This window comes from Schistocerca nitens, chromosome 3 (genome assembly GCF_023898315.1).
Source record: "Schistocerca nitens isolate TAMUIC-IGC-003100 chromosome 3, iqSchNite1.1, whole genome shotgun sequence".
Classification (NCBI taxonomy): Eukaryota; Metazoa; Arthropoda; class Insecta; order Orthoptera; family Acrididae; genus Schistocerca; species Schistocerca nitens.
Genome location: NC_064616.1, coordinates 188,153,172 through 188,176,540, shown reverse-complemented (window position 1 = coordinate 188,176,540; position 23,369 = coordinate 188,153,172). Strand labels below are relative to the sequence as shown.

General features: G+C 41.1%; 1 protein-coding gene across 4 annotated transcripts in view; it reads left to right on the top strand.

Moving 5' to 3' along the window:
- Positions 1–23,369, top strand: part of LOC126248132 (bone morphogenetic protein receptor type-2) — a 382,553-nt gene that overhangs the window by 5,347 nt on the left and 353,837 nt on the right. For all 4 annotated transcript variants that reach the window (XM_049948824.1, XM_049948823.1, XM_049948821.1 and 1 more), the window contains one exon: positions 7,656–7,753. In XM_049948824.1, coding sequence (XP_049804781.1) covers positions 7,703–7,753 — 51 coding nt within the window. In that variant the 5' untranslated portion in view covers positions 7,656–7,702. The remainder of the gene's footprint in view (positions 1–7,655; positions 7,754–23,369) is intronic.

Genomic DNA, 23,369 nt, shown 5'->3' with positions numbered 1-23,369 from the left:
CTCCTAAAATGTCTGTCCCTTGTCATGATCTTCCCTTACTTGCCCTTTGACAAGATTTAGTCATCTAGATTGAAATTTCAACCACATCAAAGAGAAAAATAAATTATATGAAATGTGTATTTCTGCTTAGTCACATTGGCATAGACTGTTTTTGACTGTAAAGTCACTTCTGCATTTGGATGCAAGTTCTTAGTCAGTTGCTTTAATGTTGAACAAGACACTTTATAATTTTTCCAATTATGGCCGCTATGTACCCTGTAGACATAACCCCAGCCACAAAATCTTTTGGCTACCTATTTGAATATATTTGTTGTCAAAGCATCTGAAAAAAAGGTTCAACCACAGTGTAATATGGAAATTAGAATGGAGATCTACTTGTACAGTCTCGAAGTACATGGGAAGAGTCATGATAATCAGAAAAAATTTCAAGAGCAACCGGATATCAAACCAATACAAAGTAATTATTTCATATTTTGTCCTACAAAGAAATTATACATCATTAGTCCTGTAAATAAAAATAAACTTATGTAGGCTGCAGTCATATCGAGGACAAACTTTATGATTTGTTGTAAGTGAAATTTCCTTAAATTTTTAAGGCAGCAGGAAAGTAGAGGGAATGGGTAATGCAACGAAACTGTACTGAGTGACATACACACCCGTACCCGTGCGCACCTGGGAGAGGGGCTAATTCCAAATGTTTTGTAACAGTTTGTGCTCATTAAATGATATTCATGGAACATTGTTGCTGAATTTCATTCCATAATTGTTTGAAACGCATGCCTTTCTTATGCCAAAATCATGTTTGTGTGTGCAATGTCAGGTGTCCTTCGTACTACATATAGTTGATTGTAACTCGAGAAACACCATCTGAAATGAAAGATTGTTTGATCTGGAAATGATAGTGCCATGCTCCAGATGATAGAACTTTTATGAATTTGACAGTACGTTTGAAGATTACTTGAAAACAATAATACTGCAGTAGAATGAAAGACAGTTCATTCTCACACTACAGTATACAGATTTCACTGTAACTTGAATAAAAGTACACAGCCGCTTTTCAGCAGGAGAGTCATCAAAAGATAATTACAAAGCAGAGAGCAGTGCTGTGAATAGATAATATGTAGTGCATAGACAAGTAATAGTGACAATCCTTATGAGCAGTCAGACATCACAGTTAATAAACAAGATTACAGTTAATTAGCAAATTTTACAAATAAGTGGCAGTAGCTTTGCAGAGATTTACCATCCAACTGTTAGTGGTAATAGCATTGCTAGTTACTGATAACTAATACCTGAAAATGATGCTATTTCGATATCATATCACTATGAAATGAAATGATTGTATGGCATTATTGGCTGGGAGACTCAGCCGCCTTGGCCATCCTGATTTAGGTTTTCTGTGATTTCCCTAAATCTCTCCAGGCAAATGGTTCCTTTGAAAGGGCATGGCCGACTTCCTTTCCCGTCCTTCCCTAATCCGATGACCTCGCTGTCTGGTCTCCTCCCCCAAAAACAACCCCAGCAACCCAACTCAGCTGCCTAGGGCAAGTCTTTTTATTTTATGCCACTTCAGCAGTTTGTACATTGTTGATAATAATGCAACACCCAGTCTCCAAGTGGATAAAATCTCTGACATGGCCAGAAATCGAACCTGGGATCCTCTCATCAAGAGACAGCAATACTAACCACTAGACTAACAGTTGTGGGCCAACATCATTATTATTACTGCTCATAGTTCTCATTCAGTTGCAGAGAGAAACTTGTGTCCTGACTCTGTTCCCATGTCATGCGGTTCCATTTATAGTGACATCATTGGTAGGACATCAAGCCTCAATCTTCCTTCTCTAACTAAAATGAAAATATAAGAGAATTATATTTCAGAGCATAGACTTTGTCCACAGTAACTGATAGACTGGGTTTTGCTGAAGGTTATATAAATTAAATGGAACTGGGAATGAATAATGGAAAATAAGCATATAGCTGCAGCTTAGACACTAAAGTATCTTAGGATATTGTAATTGAGTTCATATTTTAAGTGTTAAGACTCTGGTTTTGGACCCTAAGGAGAGTTTGCACAGAACAAATGTTTTGCAATACCAGGTGGTACACCACCTGCGGGTCCAGGTGTTAGAATAGGCCCGAGGTATTCCTGTCTGTTGAACGAGGCCACCAAAAGGAGACTCTCACGTTTCAGCCTTTATGTGATGCTCCCCTCTGGGGTTTGACGTCCATATTTCAAAATTTTCCCTGACAGCGAGCCAAATGGGGAAGGGCGCCTTACGTGGTACATTGTGTCCATCGTGCACTGAGACTTTTCACATCCTACGTCAACGTGGATCTGCACTTCCGCACATTTTCCAGCTGTTGGGTGAGGTCACCCTCCATCCACTGTGCAGGATCGCTTTTTGCGCTGATGGTGGTAACGGACTTTTTTGCACCTGATTCCAGAACAGTAGCCAGTACGTTGTGGTGGGGCCGCCATGTACCCTGTTGGTTGCAGCCCCTGACTACACAGGAATTGCTCTGCTGATGCCTGCACCATTACCTCCCCACGTATGCCAAGGGGTAGATGCCCATCGCCCCAGGGCATCGGGACTCCCGGCAATGGCCATCCTGCCAGGTGGCCTTTTCTGCGGCTGGGTGGCTCCTGTGGGAAGGGTGCGTGGTTGGAGTGGGTGGCATCAGGGTGGATGACAGGCTATGAAGCGTAGTACATCGTCTCCTTGCTGGTGGTCAAACAACAGCAGTCTAAGTGTTCACGGGCTCAATTCAATGCACAGAAGTACAACCCCAAATCGTTCTCTTCCCTGGCCATGCCACGGGAGGAATGTCAGGCTAAGGATGGCAGCAGCTCTTATTTGCCCTGGTACCTTGTATGTTTGAGAGCTGATGGGGGGAATCTTTCATGACGATGAAGCCTCAGCTTTTTGTTGAAAAAGTTTGGGGAGGTGCAGGGATTGTCCAAAATGAGATCTGGGTCAGTCTTGATCAAAACAGCACGCTCTGTCCAGTTACGGGTGTTACTTGCTTGTGACAAGCTGGGGGATGTTTCTGTAACCATCACGCCCTGTAGTGGAACTGTGCCCCTTCAAACCCCTCTTGAAGCTGTGGCTGTCAGAATAAGGACGAAGCAGGAAATAACTGTCTGCAATGTATATCTTCCTCCAGATGGTGCAGTATCCCTGAATGTATTAACTGCACTGACTGATCAACTCCCTAAACCTTTCCTACTTTTGGGAAATTTTAACACCCATAGCCCGTTGTGGGGTGGCACCATGCTTACTGGCCAAGGCAGAGATGTTGAAACTTTACTGTCTCAGTTTGACCTCTGCCTCTTAAATAGTGGGGCCGCCACACATTTTAGTGTGGCTCGTGGTAATTACTCAGCCATTGATTTATCGATTTGCAGCCCAGGACTTCTCCTGTCTATCCACTGGAGAGTACATGACGACCTGTGTGGTAGTGACCATTTCCCCATCTTCCTGTCACTGCCTCGGTGTCGGGTCCACGCCTGCCCAGATGGGCTTTAAACAAGGCGGACTGGGAAACTTTCACCTCTGCTGTCACCGTTAAATCTCCCCCACATGGTAACATCGATGTGATGGTTGAACAGGTGACTACAAAGATCGTTTCTGCAACAGAAAACACAATCCCTTGCTCTCTAGGGTATCCCCGGTGAAAGGCACTCCCTTGGTGGTCACCGGAAGTCGCTGAAGCAATTACGGAATGTCAGTGAGCTCTACAACGGCATAAGCGGCACCATTCCCTGGAGCACCTCATAGCCTTAAAACGGCTCTGTGCCCGCGTTCGCCAACGATGGAAGCAGGAGTGTTGGAAGAGATATGTCTCGACCATTGGGTGCCATACATCACCTTCCCAAGTCTGGGCAAAGATCAAACGTGTTTTCAGGTACCAGACCCCAACAGGTGTTCCCGATGTTAACATAAATTGCATATTATCTACCTACACAAACGCGATTGCTAAGCACTATGCTCAAGCCTCTGTGTCGGAGAATCACCTCCCAGCCTTTCACACTCTCAGACAGCGGCTGGAAGGGAAAGTCTTCTCATTCACTACACGCCACAGTGAATCCTATAACACTTCATTTACAGAGTGGGAGCTCCTCTGTGCCCTTGCACATTGCCTCAACACATCTCCTGGGCCATATCAGATCCACAGTTAGATGATTAAACATCTCTCATCTGACTGCAAACATCATCTCCTTGTCATCTTCAACCGAATCTCATGCAATGGTCTCTTTCCATGGCAATGGTGGAAGAGCACCATCATTCCGGTGCTCAAACCCAGTAAAATCCCACTTGATGTGGATAGCTATCGGCCCATAAGCCTCACCAACATTCTTTGTAAGCTGCTGGAACATATGGTGTGTCAGCGGTTGGGTTGGATCCTAGAGTCGCGTGGCCTATTGGCTCCATGTCAGGGCAGCTTCCGCCAGGGTCACTCTACCACTGATAATCTTGTATCCCTCGAGTCTGTCATCCAAACAGCCTTTTCCAGTTGCCAACACCTGGTTGCCATCTTTTTTGATTTACGAAAAGCGTATGACACCACTTGGCTACATCATATCCTTGCCACATTATACGTGTGCGGTCTCAGAGGCCCGCTCCAGATTTTTATCCAAAATTTCCTGTCGCTTCATACTTTCCATGTCCAAGTTGGTGCCTTCCATAGTCCCCCCCCCATATCGCATATTCAGGAGAATAGAGTTCCACAGGGCTCCGTATTGAATGTGTGTCTATTTTTAGTGGCCAGTAATGGTCTAACAGCAGCTGTAGGGCTGTCCATCTCACCTTCTCTGTATGCAGACAACTTCCGCATTTCGTACTGCTCCACTAGTACTGCTCTACCGGTAATGACGATCCACTCAATGTAGTGGAGACCTATCGATTCTTAGGACTGGTTTTCGATGCCTGATTGACTTGGCTTCCTCACCTTTGTCTGCTTAAGTGGAAGTGCTGGCAGCACCTCAGTGTCCTCTTCTGCCTGAGCAACACCAACTGGGGTGCAGATCACTCTACTCTGCTGCAGCTCTACAGTGCCCTTGTTCAATCCCGCCTTGACTGTGGGAGTCTGCTTTATGGTTTTGCGGCACCCTCAGCGTTGTGTTTACTCGACCCACTGCACCACTGTGGCATTCGCCTAGCAACACGAGCTTTTAGGAGGAGTCTGGTGACCAGCGTCCTGGTAGAGGCCGGAGTCCCTCCATTGCAGGTTAGGCGTGCACAACTATTGGTCAGTTATGTTGCACACATTCATAGTTCTCCTGCGCATCCGAATTACTGTCTCCTTTTCGCGCCCACTGTGGTTCATCTCCCTTATTGGCAGCCCAGGTTAGGGCTTCCAATTGCAGTTTGCGTCTGAACCAGAATCCTTGCATTTACCACCTATACTAAAGGTCCATTCACGTACACCTCCATGGTGTACACCTAGGCCACGGCTTGGCCTGGACCTTTCACATGGCCCTAAGGACTCTGTTCACCCCGCAGCTCTCCGCTGCCACTTCCTTTCGATTCTTCACATGTACCAAGGCCATGAAGTGGTTTACACAAACGGCTCAATGGCTGATCATGTTGGCTTCGCGTATGTCCATGGAAGACATACTGAACAGTATTCCTTGCCCGATGGCTGCAGTGTTTTCACTGCTGAGCTGGTGGCTATATCCCGTACTCTTGAGCACATCCATTCATGCCCTGGGGAGTTGTTTCTTCTGTGACTCCTTGAGCAGCCTACAAGCTATTGACCAGTGCTACCCTCGTCATCCTTTGGTAGCGACCATCTAGGAGTCCATGTATTCCCTGGAACAGACCAGTCGTTCAGTGGTGTTTGTCTGGACCCCAGGTCACGTCGGCATCCCAGGCAACAAACTTGCTGACAGGCTGGCCAAACAGGCTGCGTGGAAACCGCTTATGGAGATCGGCTTCTCTGCAACTGACGACCTACATTCAGTACTAAGCTGCCGGGTTTTGTGGCTTTGGGAGATGGAATGGCATAACCTCAGTACACTCACGAAACTGTGTGCCATTAAAGAGATTATGAATGTATGGAAGACCTCAACGCAGGCTTCTCACAGGGACTCTGTGACTTTGTCGGCCCCGCATTGGCCACGCTTGGGTGACACATTGCTACCTCCTGTGCTGTGATGACCTGCCTCAGTTTCGGTGCGGCACCTGGCTGACAGTGGCCCATATCTTGATGAGCTGTCCTTCTTTGGCTGCCCTGCGATGCACTCTTCAGTTACTGGACTCGCTGCCATTAATTTTAGCTGACAACGTCTCATCTGCTAATTTAGTTTTATGTTTTATATGTGACGGTGGGTTTTATCATTCTATATAAGTTTTAGCGCATGTCCTTTGTCCCTTTGTATTCTCCACTCTAATGCTTTTAGGCTGGATGTTTTAATGTGCTTCTCTCTGTGGTTTTCTTTTCCTGTTTTGTCCATAGTAGTTTTGGTTGTCCTGTCATTCTTCTGGTTCTTCCTTTCTCCTGTTATTTTGCTATATGTATCCTTTCTTTTCTTCTTTCCTTTGTGTAATTATTTTACTGGGAACAAGGCCATTTTACAAATCTACTTGAAAGAGTAAAATTATCTTGCAGCTGGTACGCAGTTTTCCATCTGTGAATTTATTTGTGAGATATGTACACTGTATATGCAGTGCACACCTACTCTGTCAGTAAAATACAAGCAAATCATATACTGTAACTCTTTGCCCACCCTTACCTCTCCACCATAGTTTGCCCCCCCCCCCCCCCAAATTCCCCAACTAGTTTATTGAATATTTGAATATATATTATTGTATAAAATATGGTATCATTCTATACATTCTGGTTGCTATGGGCCTTTGACTCTTATTCATATAAACACTTCAGTCAAAGAACTGAAACTACTTATTGGAACACAAATTGTGGAAAGTTATGATGTAGATAAAATATTAAATATAAACAATGGACAGTAGATTTTTTAAACACAGTTGATGGATGTGTAGGTTGAATAAGACTAGCTTAAACAAGTTTATTTTAAGAATGTGCTGGTTCTTTTTACCCTCCAGTGACCCTATTTACTTTCTAGAAACTTATACCTTACTTGCGAATAGTCTGTTGCATGAACATTTATTAATTTTGGAACATTGATAACCATTTTTAGTTAATTATGTTAGTGATTATCAAATTTAAAGTACTTTAACAGCAGGTATATCTTACTAGTCAATAGCGCTTTTGAGTCAGCGATTTTTGCATGGAAGATCACTGAGAGAGGTGGTGCAGTGGTTAGCACACTGGACTTGCATTTGGGAGGAAGACGGTTCAAACATGTATCCGGCCATCCAGGTTTAGGTTTCCCATTATTTCCCTAAACTTCATCAGGCAAATGCCGGAATGATTCCTATGAAAAGGCGTGGCTGACTTCCTTCTCCATCCTTCCCTAATCCAATGGTCCCATTAACCTCACTGTTTGGTCCCCTCCCCCAAACCAACCAAGCGATCAACCATGGAAGATCATACATTGCTGGCAACTCAGCTTGAGTGGAATCTGCTTGCCTTGTCTTTGTGCTGTAAACTTTCAGATATTGAATATCATATAAATTACCATTTCAATCACTAATCAGAATTTGCAGAATTTTGTTTCTTTTTCTCCATAGGTCACCAAGTATATGAATCCAGGATCTGTGCCGAGAAAAATGTTCAGATGCACCATGCACCTGATTCGCATGAATATTTGAGCACATTTAAAGCAGAGGTGAGTTCTGTGACAGTCATATAGCTTTCTTTCACAAATGCTTGCTTCAGTTAATATTGTTGAATAGTTTAGCAGTCAATATTGTGTTAGACAATGCTTTGCTGGTAGTGGGGGAGTGTATATGGGACTGTAACAGCTTTCTGCTTGCCAATTGTGGGTAGTAGTGTCACAAATATATTGTGGTAATGGAACTTGAATTTTCTGAATGTAAGTTAGAATTAAAAACTAAAGAATTTCAGCTGTTTATTTTTTGTTTTGTAATCTTAATTTTGTTTCAGCAGTTATAATTTTTAGATTTTTCAAGCCACATAAGTCTTCTACAATATCAACAATTTATGCTGTTATTAACGTTATTCAGTTGCTTGTCACTGATTCAGTTGGGAACACATTTTATGGTAAACTGTCTGTGTAACTGGCAGGAAAGATAACTGGTAATTACTGGATATGAGATCTGAATGTTAAGCAAACACTGTTTTTTCAAATGTTTTCTTCAGGTAATAATCAGCTGTGGATATATGTTTTGTAAAATTCGTGACACTTGGTTGCATTCGAACAATTTATTATTTTGTTACTGGTCTCTGTGCAAAAAAACTGGTTAATGCAAGTCATATATCAGTTGTGTTGAACAATAAAGTCACATTAGTTGTCTAATAATTCAGGAATAATAATAAAGAGAAAAGTAATTTTTCCACATCAGCAACCTTCATCCCAACATTATTGGGTTGTGTAGAACCCTCTGTACATTATCAGGTGCTGCTAGCATGTCATCTACAAATAAATGACATTAAAGTGAGTTTGCTTGACGAGTTAACACACAATTTTGTTTCTTAACTAGCAAACCCAATATTGCTTCACAATTGCTAAATATGTATGTGAACTGGATATACATCCCTCTCGGTCCGTCTCCTCTTTCCTTTTCTCTCTTTGTCCACCCTCCCCCCCACCCCCCCCCCACCCCCGCCCCCCTGTCTACCCATCTCTGGTTGTTGTTGTTGTTGTTGTTGTTGTTGTTGTTGCAAGTGAAGCCTTGATTAGGAATTGAAGTACCTTAAACTCAGGTAGGCAAGTTGGTTCGGGATCTGGGAGGATAGTAGCCTTAATGCCAGTATTTCACATAATGTTAGTGTGAGAGTGTAGGATTACAAAGTTCCAGACAATTCAGATTCCGTAGTAGTATTCTAATCATAAGACGATATGCCATAAATACAACTTTGTTTTCTGTAAACCTGATGGTGAGGAAGAAAACAATGTGTTTACAATTTTTGTTTAAAATTATGTGTAAGAAGAAAGAATATATATGGGGGAAACAATTTGTTTTATGATATACATGCCAAGCAATCCTAATTAAAACTGCAAGAAAGAAAATGAAACCACATATTTTCACAGCAAAGCATTTCCTTTCTCACAGCTGCATTTAACAGAAAACCTTTTCATTGTTGTGTGGAAAAATGTATGTAGCCTATGTCTGTCTGAACATTTATTAGAGCATTGAGTAAAAATCTGAAGTAAATCAGTTGAAGTTTTTGATACTTTTTGCAACAACAACTTATCTTTGTATAGTAGTATAGATGTAATTTTGTGGGGGGAAAATACATTAAATATGACACAAAGGTGCTGAAACATGTCGGGTTTGTGTGAAAAAAACAGTGTTAAAATAACAGGTGGGCCTCATGTCTTGTAATTTTGTCTGCAAACACAGTCACTGCCAGAGTACCAAAACCAGATTATGAATATAAGTCACAATAATAGTACCTAAGATATGATACATAAGATTGTTGGATGACTAACTTGCCTGCTCACCATTTCCATTACCATGCAGCTTTGGTGCTATAGAATACTTATTTTTCCTTGAATGGTATTCATTGACCATGCATATTGCAATAGACAGGAGAAGTGTTGCATTTGTACCTCATGCTTTACTTTTCATTTGCAATTTCCAAACTCAAATTTAGTTGTGCCATGTTCTTTGCACTGTGTTAAATAAAACAAGAAGAAATAAGGTAGCAACTTAAGGAAAACACTTGGTGGGAAAAATTGCAATTGAAGATGTAATAATCATGCAGTAGATGTAACTGTAACTTGGTTAAAATTTTAATGGTGAGCTTGCTGGTTGCAAGGCAAGTGCCAGGCATTACAGTGCTCATTACATTTGTCATACACTTCCAAAAATTTGTGTTAAACATACTGGAACAGAAGCAGGTTGTAGTGTTGATGGCAACTGGTGTAAACTGGACACTAAAACCCACATTGTTGTGTACAGTATGCACTTAATCTGAATAATTGCTTTGTCGAGAGGAACTTTTCTTAGGTGTGTGCACACATCATCATATAAAAATGATGTATGGATAGAATAAAAGTTCGTGCAAAAGCTGCAGTTAGTCTTTTTGTTAGTGCATTGTGATGGAAAAGGTCAAAGTTACATTTGATTATGATTTAGGCTATGTGCATTGACTGCTGGGGTGATTCAGTTAGTGTGGTCTGGTTTGATTACCTGACATATTTCAGTTCAGCCGAGTTAGCATTCCATCTCCGATGGCTATTGTGTAAATTGGAGATTAGGTTTAAGTTATTAACACAATTTGTTGAGGTCAATACCTGCAATGCAAATTTCATTTGGAGAACCATCAACCAGAAGCTGTTTTGTCTTTTAGATTTATGTATTGAGGGATCATGAGTTATATTGACGAAATGCTAATGTAAATAGATAAGAGTAGTTTGAGATGCAGGATTTTATACAGTTTGTGGTTATAGGCATGGATATTCATTGAAAGGTCAGGTTGCCATATCCTGGTTTTGATTCTTAATTTTTTACCTGTAAAGTTCAGAAACAAGAGGAACAGAACTGTACACAAATTCACCTAAAATGAGGGCATTCTGAAAAGTAGTGCCTCAAAATTTTTTGTGAAAACTCTTAAAACAATCATTAACATTCTACATCATTGTTCTTCATGTCTACATATTTTTCTCAACATATTCACCCTGACGGTAAAAACATTTCTCCCAACAAGAGACCAGTTTGTCGATACTGTCAGTGTAGAATGTTTGCCTTTCTTGACGGAGCGACAACCTCACTTCTGTTTGCACCATTTCATCAATATCAAATTGAAGTCCTCAAAGATGTTTAAGTTTTGGAAACAGGTGAAAATCGGATGAGCCAAGTCAGGGCTGTATGGGGGATGATAGATGACAATGAGCACGAACAATCCTACATCGCACATTACTGATGTTGATATAATCATCACTGTACACATTTTTCTCTTCTGTGAATTTTAATTGGAGGCACATTTTCTGTAGTTAAGAAATCAATTACAGCGCACTGTTTCCCACCCGCTGACATTGTGCCATTACTCATCACCATGTTAATGTGTTACAGTTTGGAGCCCTCTAGCTGCAGGGGGTTGCAACTAGCATCAGAGAAGTGCGAAAGTTAGCTGAATAACATGTGTTATACCTTAACAGATACTGAGATTAGAATAAAAAATTTGGAGGCATTACTTTCCCATGCCCTCATAGTTATATTAGGGTCAAGAATTTTGACCTTCTTGCAGAACCTACATTTACCTTGTGTTGTGCTCAACTCTGATAAATATATCTGATAGGATTGTCTTCAGGCTACAAAAATGTTTGGTTGTTGATTTCACTTGCCTTTAGAGTGTGCAGCCCACATTTTTCAGCTTGTTGGTATATTGCAGGTATAATTAAGGTAAGTGGGTTTTGTTCCTGTGTAATATGTGAGAAAGTTTAGAACAAACTTGTTCAAAAATGTAAGGTTTCAGTATCTGTTGTGACATTCAAGGAAATTTGTACCCAATTGGAGCATGCAATTAAATGTTTTTTGAAAAAAAAAATGTTGCCACAGAACACTTGTTCTCATTTGTTTTAATTTTCTTTAATTGGTTAATCTTAATTTCCCTTCTGTCACTCATAATGAACAAATAGCCATTATATCATGTCCTGTAATATAAAAGTTACTGCTGGTATTCAGTGCACAATTAGAAACTACACGTACACAAATAAGAATTATTCTATCCTAGATTTCCCATTGTCAGAAATGTAAGAGAGACTTTTTCAACTGAAAAGTTAGATGGCATACATTGAGTGAGTGTACAACTGTTCTCATCCCACCCCACCCCATTCCCAACCCTACTTTATTTGTGCAATGAAAAGCTATCTTTTCTTTGGAGTGGAATTAAATTTCAGGTATGACTTACCAGTTCCAGGAAAATTTACAGTGCATGATCACATGAACATACATTCAGTGCCTTTTTATTTTAGTTAATTTTAAGATGGGTGCTCTCTTTTGACTTATGCATGGAGCAGTGGTTTTCCCATTTGACAAATGCTGTCAGATACATCTATCGAAATATTTTGAGAACCATCAGTTGTTTTTTGTCATGAGTTTGTACAGCTACTTAGCACCTGTGAACCTTTAGATTTCTTTTCATCCCTCCTTATAGCCTGATATGATTAATATTGTAAAATAATATGGTTATAGTAAATGGTATGTTTGCAACCTATTTTACTGTGATTTTTGCAGATTTTCTTAATCCTGAGTAGGATTCCAGTGTATCATGGAACCAAAGAGAACTTTGTAAATAAGTATGTAAAGGTCTGTATATAATGGAGTTGCTGTTCTAGAATGATGTGGTAACTTTCCATTTGTTGAAATTCCATGTAGAATTGCTGGGCAGTATTTGATTATAAATAGTTAAGAATGTTTTGTTGGCTGATGTATTGCAAACACTCTTTAAATCATTCTTTGAGGACCACAGAAGTTAATGAAGTGTAACCACTTTTTTCTGCAATACAGTGATTAGCACCATAAGCTTTTAATGCAGCAGCTTTTCAGTTACATTTAGGGATTGAAAATAAAATTTGCAAGTCACTAATTATGCAAGTCTCATCGCATTCAAGGAAATGAATGGTTTTGTTTAGTTGGCAGAAATTCTTAAGCTGTAGCAAATGTCTTTCGTGAAGACAGCATACAAAACTCTACTGCTGCCGTGTACTACCACAAGAATTACTGCAAGTAATGATGTGGATCACAGATGTGTCCAAGAAGTGCTTGCATATCCTTTTTTAAAATCAATCTGTACAGTAAAGTCAAATTTCTTGTTCAAGGTAAGAAATGTTCTGCAGTGCTGTACTCTCAAAGTGCTACTACCTCTCCCGGTAGCTCAACTCCACTTGCTTTGATAATAACAAATTATATTAGGTTGATGCATAAGTTCATAGTGTTTTTCCGCAAGTTTAATAAACACAACAGATACATATAACAAATCAGTACTATATTCTCCTTCACTGTTTACAATTCTGCGAATGCTGGGGTAACTTTTTGATTCCACGACTGTAGAAATCTCATGGTTTTGAAGGAAGAACTTGTTGAGCCATGTTCAGAGTTCATTTTCATCTGGAAAGGAAGTTCATTGGAGATTGTTGGATAGTGTGCGGAACAGATGAAAATGTCAGGGCACAAAATCAGGTGACTAAGATGAGTGTGGCATGACTTCCCAACCCAACTCCTGTGTAGTGTTTTTTGTTATTCTCTCAGAATGGAGGTGGGTGTTATTGTGGAGTAGCATCAGTTCACACAGTCTCCTTGGTCATTGTTCTCGGATAGTGTCTGCAGGATGTCTCAGTTGTTAATAATAAATGTCAGCAGTGATTAACCTCGAGGAAGCAATTCGTAGTACACCATACCATTGCTGTTCCACCAGATGCCTAACATTTCCTTTTAATGGAACTTGCTGCTTCCATTTCTTTATGTTGTCATAAAGACACAATTTCTCATCACCAGTAATGATACAGGATAGATCTTGTTCATGAGCCAACTGATGAAGAGCAAGAAGTGGTGCACACATGACCATCACTGATTTTTGTGATTTTTCGTTTTACAGCCGATTTTTGAAGTTTCCCCATTACATGCAAATGTCACACAATGGTGGAATAATCAGTTAATACATCTGATCCCATCTCCAGCCATCCTGATTTAGGTTTTCCGTGATTTCCTTAAATCGTTTCAGGCAAATGCCGGGATGGTTCCTTTGAAAGGGCACGACAGATTTCCTTTCCCATCCTTCCCTAATCCGAGCTTGCGCTCCGTCTCTAATGACCTCGTTGTCGACGGGATGTTAAACACTAACCACCACCATAATCACATCTGCCAGTTCTAGAGTATGCTGATGTGGATCACTGTGGATTAATGTGTTTAAACATGCATCATCAAACCCCGAAAGTCTTCCTGAATGTGGCGAGTCACTAATGTGAAAACAAGTTTCTACAAAACTAGAAAACCATTTTCTTGCCATGCTCTGTCCAATGGTATTACCCCATACATGACAAATATTTCTGACTGCCTCTGCCACTGTTACCCCTCTATTGAACTGAAACAGAAGAATATGTTGGAAATCTTCAGACTTTTCAATTTGGCACTCCATTTCCTAGCATCCATGACTCCACTCGCTGTCTTCATATGACAAAATGTAAATTCAAATGGCAGCTGTGAACGAAGAGGAAAAATGAAAATTCATAAATAAACCCATGGCAATGGGAATACCATGATATAAAACAAAATGTTACCAACTTTTTGCACCAGCCTAATAATTAGCTGAACATTGATTGATTGATGTAGTGAAAATAATCTCTTAATATACTTTCTAGAAAAAGTTTCCAGGCAAAATGTTACTTTTGTTGACATTGTTTTTCTTGACATGGAAGGGTTATGTGATACTCTGAACTAGTTTGTTTTAACTGATTATGCCCATAATTTGTGAGACAGTGTAGTTTATCAGATGCTCAGTTTTGTACAGGTCTTGGATTTTACCGCTAGTTCTCTTATTAAAGTACTTGACTTGAAGTTCGTCACCGTATGCTGAGATGGCCCGTAGGTGACAGAAGTCTTCAGTGAAGCAGTTTTATTTTGTCTGCCACTTTTGCTTCACTGTAATACAGTATAAAGCATTGGATTATTAACTTTTGTGCATCCTTAAAACTGATATCCTTTTCCATAATATTTTATTGCATTGTAAAGTGTGCCATATTGCATTTGAGAAAACCTGCCTTGTTGAACTGAGCACTATCACAAGTCTAATTAAGGACATGGGTTATGCAGTCTCTTTGGGTTAATAACTGTAACAATTTTACATTGTGAGATGGACTTAAGTACTCCACTCAGAACTCATCAGAATTCCTTTATTTCAAAATTACTCCCAAGTGGCAGCAATTGTTCCCTAAGAGACAGTTAAAAAATCTATGTGGGCCACATACATGCATTTACTGCTCATTGATACATAGTTACTATTAATTTCCATCCACTTTTGAATGAGAATTTTTGAAACTTCTATAGATATTCCGAAAACGTGAGATAATGCTGCTGAGTTAGTGGTTAAGGAGACCACGCAGTGAAGGCCATCAGTCTGCTATTCACTCCCCAGGAGAAAAGCAGTGTACCCAACCTGTCAGTGTATAGAGTAAAATATAAGTGTGAAAAAGTGTTCTAATGTTTGTGTTGCATGTACCTGAGCCAGAATATGGGAACCAGCCTGGTATTCACGTAGTGGAATGTGAGAAACCACATCAGTGCTGGCCGGCATGTCAACCCCTCATTGTTAATCCACCAGGCAAATTCAATCCAGAGCTGGCGTACCTCCCTGTTGCAGAAGCAACAAGTGTTAACACGTGAAGCTGCCTGGAAGGGTCATAAGGTTTCAGAATGTCTAGAATGGGAGATTTCAACATTGCACTATGTTTTAAACATGGTGGGGGAGGGGGGGGGGCAGTTGTTGAAGGAGAATATGTGACAGTTATTTGGCATGATATGAAGGATATAACATGGGGATCAAAAAGTTCTTTCCTTGAATTCCAAACCAGCTAAATGTTGTATCTGCTAGTGCACATGCTTGCTTGTTGATAATCCAATAATTCTGGTCTGGCCATCCCAGTTTTGGTTTTTGCTGTTTGCCTTAATCTTTCTCAACTGTAGCAATATGATTCCTTCAAGTAGGCTGTGAACAAATTCCAGCTGACTCCTTTGGTTAATCCATTCCAAGCCTGTGCTTGGTTTTCAATACCCTCCTTGACAATAGGACATTAAGTCCTAAACTTTCTTCGCCAAAAAATGTCCTTTGTTTCTCATTTTTGACCACTTTTAATATGTGATGACATGGTTTATGACACTTAATGAAGTTCAAAGTGCACAGCTGGAATGGATGTATATCATGACAAACCTATTAGTGGATTAATCACATCTGAAGATATGGTTTGGGTAAACTGCTGGATGAAACTAGCAACCAACCAACAAAGTGAACTCAGTAGACTATTCCTCCAGATTCATCAACATCCAATGTCAAAGCCTGTTTCAGATCCCATTTTTATCTGTATGAAAATGTATCTATTATGCCTGAAAGGGAAGGAACGACATTGGACTAAGTGTCATTTCCCAACATTCAGAAAATTCTAGAGCGTATAAGTACAACATGTAAATTAGTGAAAAGGCTCTAGAATGAGGAACTGGTACTTGAAGTAGTAGCAGCTAAACAAGCTGAACTACAAAAAATGCAAAAAGCAAAGGGATTTTTCTATTGTGAAAAGGCATAATTTCTGTAGTTCAAGAAAAGATGGGTCTCCTGTGGGGATATTAAAACTGTAGATGCCAAAGAATTGCTGAAGGAATGCTCAAAATCAGGTGATGAAATGAGAGTTAACAGAAGTGTTATTGACCTAGTAGACAGTGCCTTTATAATAATTTTTGACTCGCCACATGTCCTAGGATAAACTGAGGCTATCTTACCCCTCCTCATAGAGTTACCTTATGTACCAAACACCGTGTGGTGTAATTATTGCCCACAATATGGCAACACAACATTTGCATTTAACAGGTATGAACCATGAAACAGTGGAAGCAGCATGGACCATGAGGCAAGGGGTGACATTCTCATTTCCAGAATTCTGTATCTATTGCTCCAGTGTTCATGCAGCATGGAGCCAGAACTACAAAAATTTTCAGCAAGAAATGGAGCCTGAAGCATCACCTAGTGAATACCTTACATTTGGATGGAGAAATTAAGCAAATCATTACACACACCCGTATTTATTATTCTCTTCCAAGTGCCAGAGTTGTGTGTTTCCAAGGTCGCCATATCTTTCATATGCTGACCAGTAATGTAGGCACAAATAGAAGTAGTAGTCATAAAATTTTGATTATCACATTGAAAAAATCAAAGTGCAGTCATGAAACTTGGTGACGGAATTAGTTCTCCTCTACATATTCAACCTTCAACGTTACACATTTTTCCAAATGATGTATGATTCAACAGAGACTTTATTTGTAGAAGTCTGCAGTTTGGTTGTTCAATAAATGTTAAACCTCGAAAATTTTGTCAGCGTCATTCCAAAAATTCCTAGCAGGCAATGGTTCTGTCACCTAAGGAAAGAGGAAGATATCAGTGGGTGCCATATCAGAAAAATATGGGGTACTACAAAAAATAACTGAAATTACAGAATGTGTGACTGTGTTCCGTGTAGAATGAATTGGATTGTTGACATGGAGAAAATCGCATGCCTGGACAGCTTACTGCAACGTTTCATCAGTCAGTCAGTCAGTCAGTCAGTCAGTCAGTCAGTCACCCATAATCTCATTAGGAGATTTCGATAATATCCCCCTTATGAGCATAATCTGTTAGCATCACAATATGGCAGTCTCAAAAAAACACTCGCCATCACCTTGCTAGATGGGGGTCACGTCACTGTCCTCCTTGGTAGTAGCGAATCCACAAGTTGCTTTGCTCTGTTTCCTCGGGATCATAATACGCCCAGCCCTCATACGTGGCAATAATGTAACTAAAGTAGTAATGTAGCTGGGCTTACTGAGTAGCTGGGCTTACTGAGTTGGAACATCTGTGGTGGTGCCTCAGATTGGCGGGCATTCGGAATGGAAGTGAGCAGTTGAGGAACCTAGCAGACACACCTTTGTCATGTTCAAAATGTCATGCAAGATGTTGTAAACTGATCTGTGACTGATTTATTTTCACTTTTTCCACTATTGCTTCAATTGTGTTATGCCAATGTTAGAGCACCAGGGCCTCCACTTATCTTGTGAATCTCAGTTCTTCACATGTAGATGGTCTCCCACTTTGTTCATAATCATTCAAACACTGGAAGTGTCTGTCACTTCACTACTGCCATACGAGGATGCATGCCATACCCTTCCGTCAACTCGGTATGGATTGTTGCGGTGGTGTTCCCCTTCAAATACAGAAAACAAATTAATGCACAATACTCCACTTCGTCAGTGAGATGTGTCATTTTGTTATGGCTCCTTTAGTGGTGTGCTACAGTACCGTAGTGTGGGAATTTCATTGTGTACCAAGATTACAGTTAGGTATCTCCATCCGAACACGCCTTGAAAGGTGTGTAACTTTACTTTTCAAATTAACGATTAAATTTTTGGTTGCCATTCATACAGCTACCCGCAAATGCTTCTGTAAAGCAACCAATACTTCGTCTCCATTAACAAGCGTAACAGTTGTGCGGAGTATCTAGATTAAAAACATGCATAAACGCCCATCAACGCCAGCATTATTACTGTAAGGAAAATATCTACCAACATTGTTACTGGAAGGAAAACTTGTAGCAAATAAACAAAAAAACATGAAAGGGAATATCCAAATCAATTTCATACTCTTGTTGACTGATGAATCTGAAGTGGACCTATCAGTTGAAGCAATAGTTTGTCAAGTGTTGCAGAGAGAACCGATCAGACCCTCCTCTGAAGCCTCAACTGCACACTCTGTGAAACCTCACCACCAACACAGAGACAGAGAGAGAGAGACAGAGACAGACAGAGAGACAGACAGACATAGAAAAACCTGACCAGCAAAGTGTGTTCCTTAGTATAGTGGGACCTGAATTGATTCAAATCACATCTGGGCGAGCTGGAACTACTAGCACAGAGAATGCATTTTTGTCATGCCTCCAAGGGACTTTCTAAGGACATTGGTACCATTGTCCTGAAAGGTTCCAGTACTGCCCAAAAGGTTTGTTGGTAGAACGCTAAAGCTGGTTCAGCGAACACTATTATCTCACCTATGCTCTTCCTGTCACAAACTTTCAAGCAGTCGCAGTAGTTTTGTTTGGGCCGTATAGGGTAATACACTACTGCCCATTAAAATTGCTACACCACGAAGATGGCATGCTACAGACGCGAAATTTAACACACAGGAAGCAGATGCTGTGATATGCAAATAATTAGCTTTTCAGAACATTCACACAAGGTTCGAGCCGGTGGCGACACCTACAACGTGCTGACATCAGGAAAGTTTCCAACCGATTTCTCATTCACGAACAGCAATTGACCGGCGTTGCCTGGTGAAACGTTGTTGTGATGCCTCGTTTAAGGAGGAGAAATGCGTACCACCGCGTTTCCGACTTGGATAAAGGTCGGATTGTAGCCTATCGTGATTGCGGTTTATCATATAGCGACATTGCTGCTCGCGTTGATCGAGATCCAATGACTGTTAGCAGAATATGGAATCGGTGGGTTCAGGAGGGTAATACGGAACGCCGTGCTGGATCCCAAAGGCCTCGTATCACTAGCAGTCGAGATGACAGGCATCTTATCCGCATGGCTGTAACGGATCGTGCAGCCACGTCCCGATCCCTGAGTCAATAGATGGGGACGTTTGTAAGACAACCATCTGCACGAACAGTTAGACGACGTTGCAGCAACATGGACTGTCAGCTCGAAGACCATGACTGCGGTTACCCTTGACACTGCATCACAGACAGGAGCGCCTGCGATGGTGTATTCAACGACGAACCTGGGTGCACCAATGGCAAAACGTCATTTTTTCGGATGAATTCAGGTTCTGTTTACAGCATCATGATGATCGCATCCGTGTTTGGCGACATCGCGGTGAACGCACATTGGAAGCGTGTATTCGTCATCGCCATACTGGCGTATCACTCAGCGTGATGTATGGGGTGCCATTGGTTACACGTCTCGGTCACCTCTTGTTCGCATTGACGGCGCTTTGAAGAGTGGACGTTACATTTCAGATGTGTTACGACCCGTGGCTCTACCCTTCATTCGATCCCTGCGAAACCCTACCTTTCAGCAGGATAATGCACGACCGCATGTTGCAGGTCCTGTACGGGCCTTTCTGGATACAGAAAATGTTCGACTGCTACCCTGGCCAGCACATTCTCCAGATCTCTCACCAATTGAAAACGTCTGGTCAATGGTGGCCGAGCAACTGGTTCGCCACAATACGCTACTCACTACGCTTGAAGAACTGTGGTATCGTGTTGCAGCTGCATGGGCAGCTGTACCTGTACACGCCATCCAAGTTCTGTGTGACTCAATGCCCAGGCGTATCAAGGCCGTTATTACGGCCAGAGGTGGTTGTTCTGGGTACTGATTTTTCAGGATCTATGCACCCAAATTGCGTGAAAATGTAATCACATGTCAGTTCTAGCATAATATATTTGTTCATCATCTGCATTTCTTCTTGGTGTAGCAATTTTAAAGGCCAGTAGTGTATTATGTTCCCAGTGCCTGCTCCTCATTGACATTGTAGATGGACATTCTGTGGTCCACCTTGCCACTGACGCATCAGTTCCAGTCTCCATGCCAGCTACGAAGACAGCCTGTTCTGTGATGATGAGAGAAGTGGCGTTCAGCAGTCGTGAGCATTTTTGTGGTACTATGTAGTTTAAATTTCTGACCAATTCCTGACAGTCTTGGAGTCCATTGGCACACAATGGCAAAGTCTCGAGGAATTATTGAAGACGCCAAGAAGAGTTCTTGCTGAGTGTTGCTGGACCATGTCAATCGCACCAATAGCTCAACACAACACTGGGAAATGTTGACAGATTTCTAGAAATAGTGGCACTGATGGACCGGTGTCTCAAAAATACCACCTGGAGACAATGCCAAGACTACTGCTATCAAGTGCCTAAATATGGCATTAGGCTGCACTGTGCGTTTTAGAAAAGAGGACTGTAAAGAGAAAAAACTTGCCATTCAACAGACATTGCATATGTTCACGAAAGTGCGTCGGCAGTGCGAATACTGAAGTTTATGAAATACGAATTGTTGGAACGTTCACCCTGTTAACTAGATTGGTAGAAAAAAGTTTGACAAATTTCGTCAATTAAAAAGGGTCTTCTTGAAGGCACAAGCATATTGTCGAGACCTTGCACCCTACCATCATACTCTCTCCTAGTTGTTAATATTGACTCCAAAAAAGATTACCACGTGTAAAGCTTCTCCTCTAGGAGAAAAGATGAATTAGGGAATTTCTGTCAGTGATCCTCTGTCGGTTGGTGAAGCAATTAGATTAACGTCCACCACATCTCCTGAAAGCTGAACGAAGACCTGCTGGTACGGATTGTCCTGCAGTATTTAAGTCACAGTTCTGTGGCGCCACGTAGCTGGACCATGTTATGGAAAGAGTACTGCCTTACTGTTCAGCTTCGCAGCACGAGATCAATTTGCTGTGGAAATACTTTAGGAAGGAGAAAGATACTGAAGTGAAATTGTATACATGGTGGCGCATAGTAAATACTGCATTTTCATTTGGCAACCCCGCTAAGACGTAGATGTGCTCGCGCCATCTTTTGCATCTAATCGGACTCATATACGAGTAGTATGCTATTCAGTTGAGGATGGATCATTGCCCACTACAGGTGTGTATCGAGGCAGTGGAGTAGTTCTGTCGTATGCATAATGTTGCGGCTGTCCAACGTGCAATGCGCCGTGGAACAGTCAGTCATTTTCGTGTTACAGACAGGACTACAATATTCAGATTGTAAAAGCAATGGCGTGAGACGGGTTCTGCAACTAATGTGAACTATAAAGGTTTGAAACGATAGTTCGAACGCTGGAAAAGTTTCCTACCAGTTCGTGCCGTTCTGTAACGAAATCCACAGCGATCTTGCCCATCTGTGTTCTGTTGTTGTTGTGGTCTGCAGTCCTGAGACTGGTTTCATGCAGCTCTCCATGCTACTCTATCCTGTGCAAACCATCTCCCAGTACTTACTGCAACCTACATCCTTCTGAATCTGTTTAGTGTATTCATCTCTTGGTCTCCCTCTACGATTTTTACCCTCCACGCTGCCCTCCAATGCTAAATTTGTGATCCCTTGATGCCTCAGAAAATGTCCTACCAGCCGGTCCCTTCTTCTTGTCAAGTTGGGTCACAAACTCTTCTCCCCAATTCTATTCAATACCTCATTAGTTATGTGATCTACCCATCTAATCTTCAGCATTCTTCTGTAGCACCACATTCCGAAAGCTTCTATTCTTTTGTCCAAACTATTTATCGTCCATGTTTCACTTCCATACATGGCTACACTCCATACAAATACTTTCAGAAATGACTTCCTCACACTTAAATCCATACTCGATGTTAACAAATTTCTCTTCTTCAGAAATGCTTTCCTTGCCATTGCCAGTCTACATTTTATATCCTCTCTACTTTGACCATCATCAGTTATTTTGCTTCTCAAATAGCAAAACTCCTTTACTACTTTAAGTGTCTCATTTCCTAACCTAATTCCCTCAGCATCACCCGACTTAATTCGACTACATTCCATTATCCTCGTTTTGCTTTTGTTGATGTTCATCTCATATCCTTTCAAGACGCTATCCATTCCATTCAACTGCTCTTCCAATTCCTTTGCTGTCTCCGACAGAATTACAATGTCATCGGCGAACCTCAAAGTTTTATTTCTTCTCCATGGATTTTAATACGTACTCCGAATTTTTCTTTTGTTTCCTTTACTGCTTGCTCAATATACAGGTTGAATAACATTGGGGAGAGGCTACAACCCTGTCTCACTCCCTTCTCAACCACTGCTTCCCTTTAAAGCCCCTCGACTCTTATAACTGCCATCTGGTTTCTGTACAAATTGTAAATAGCCTTTCGCTCCCTGTATTTTACCCCTGCCACCTTTAGAATTTGAAAGAGAGTATTCCAGTCAACATTGTCAAAAGCTTTCTCTAAGTCTACAAATGCTAGAAACGTAGGTTTGCCTTTCTTTAATCTTTGAACATAGCTGCTAGGGTTCAGTGACCGTGTCAGAATTATATTTTAACAAATAAGCCCTCGGTCACAAATATTAAGCCAAAAATTGACCTGGTTTCGACGCTACTATGAGCGTCGTCTTCAGAATTAGACTAACTGTACTAAAACATTAGGTATATAGTACATTAATAAAATTAAAGTTTGTACTGACTCGTAAAGATGCAGTACTTACAAGTCACATATTAAAAAAGATCTCGAGCGGAAAGGCGACGTCATGAACACTTGTCAGATGGCGAGCCGCTAAGGGCTGCTCGTACTGTAGACAAGGGTTGTAACAAGGAATGGGAGACAGGTTATCAATCTTTTCAAAGAACAACTTTGTGTTAATACATGCAGAAAGCTCATTTTGTTCATTTTATTGACGTACTTATCCCCTTAATTTCAAAATGATGATAATACCTTCTCATTTTCAGTTATGCGTGATGTTGTATATGTAAAGGCTTCACAAGCCTGATGTGTTCATGTTCTCTCCGAAGTGATTGTGGCCTCGACTGATTCTGACTCCTTTCATTATCCAAGTTCAAACTGCT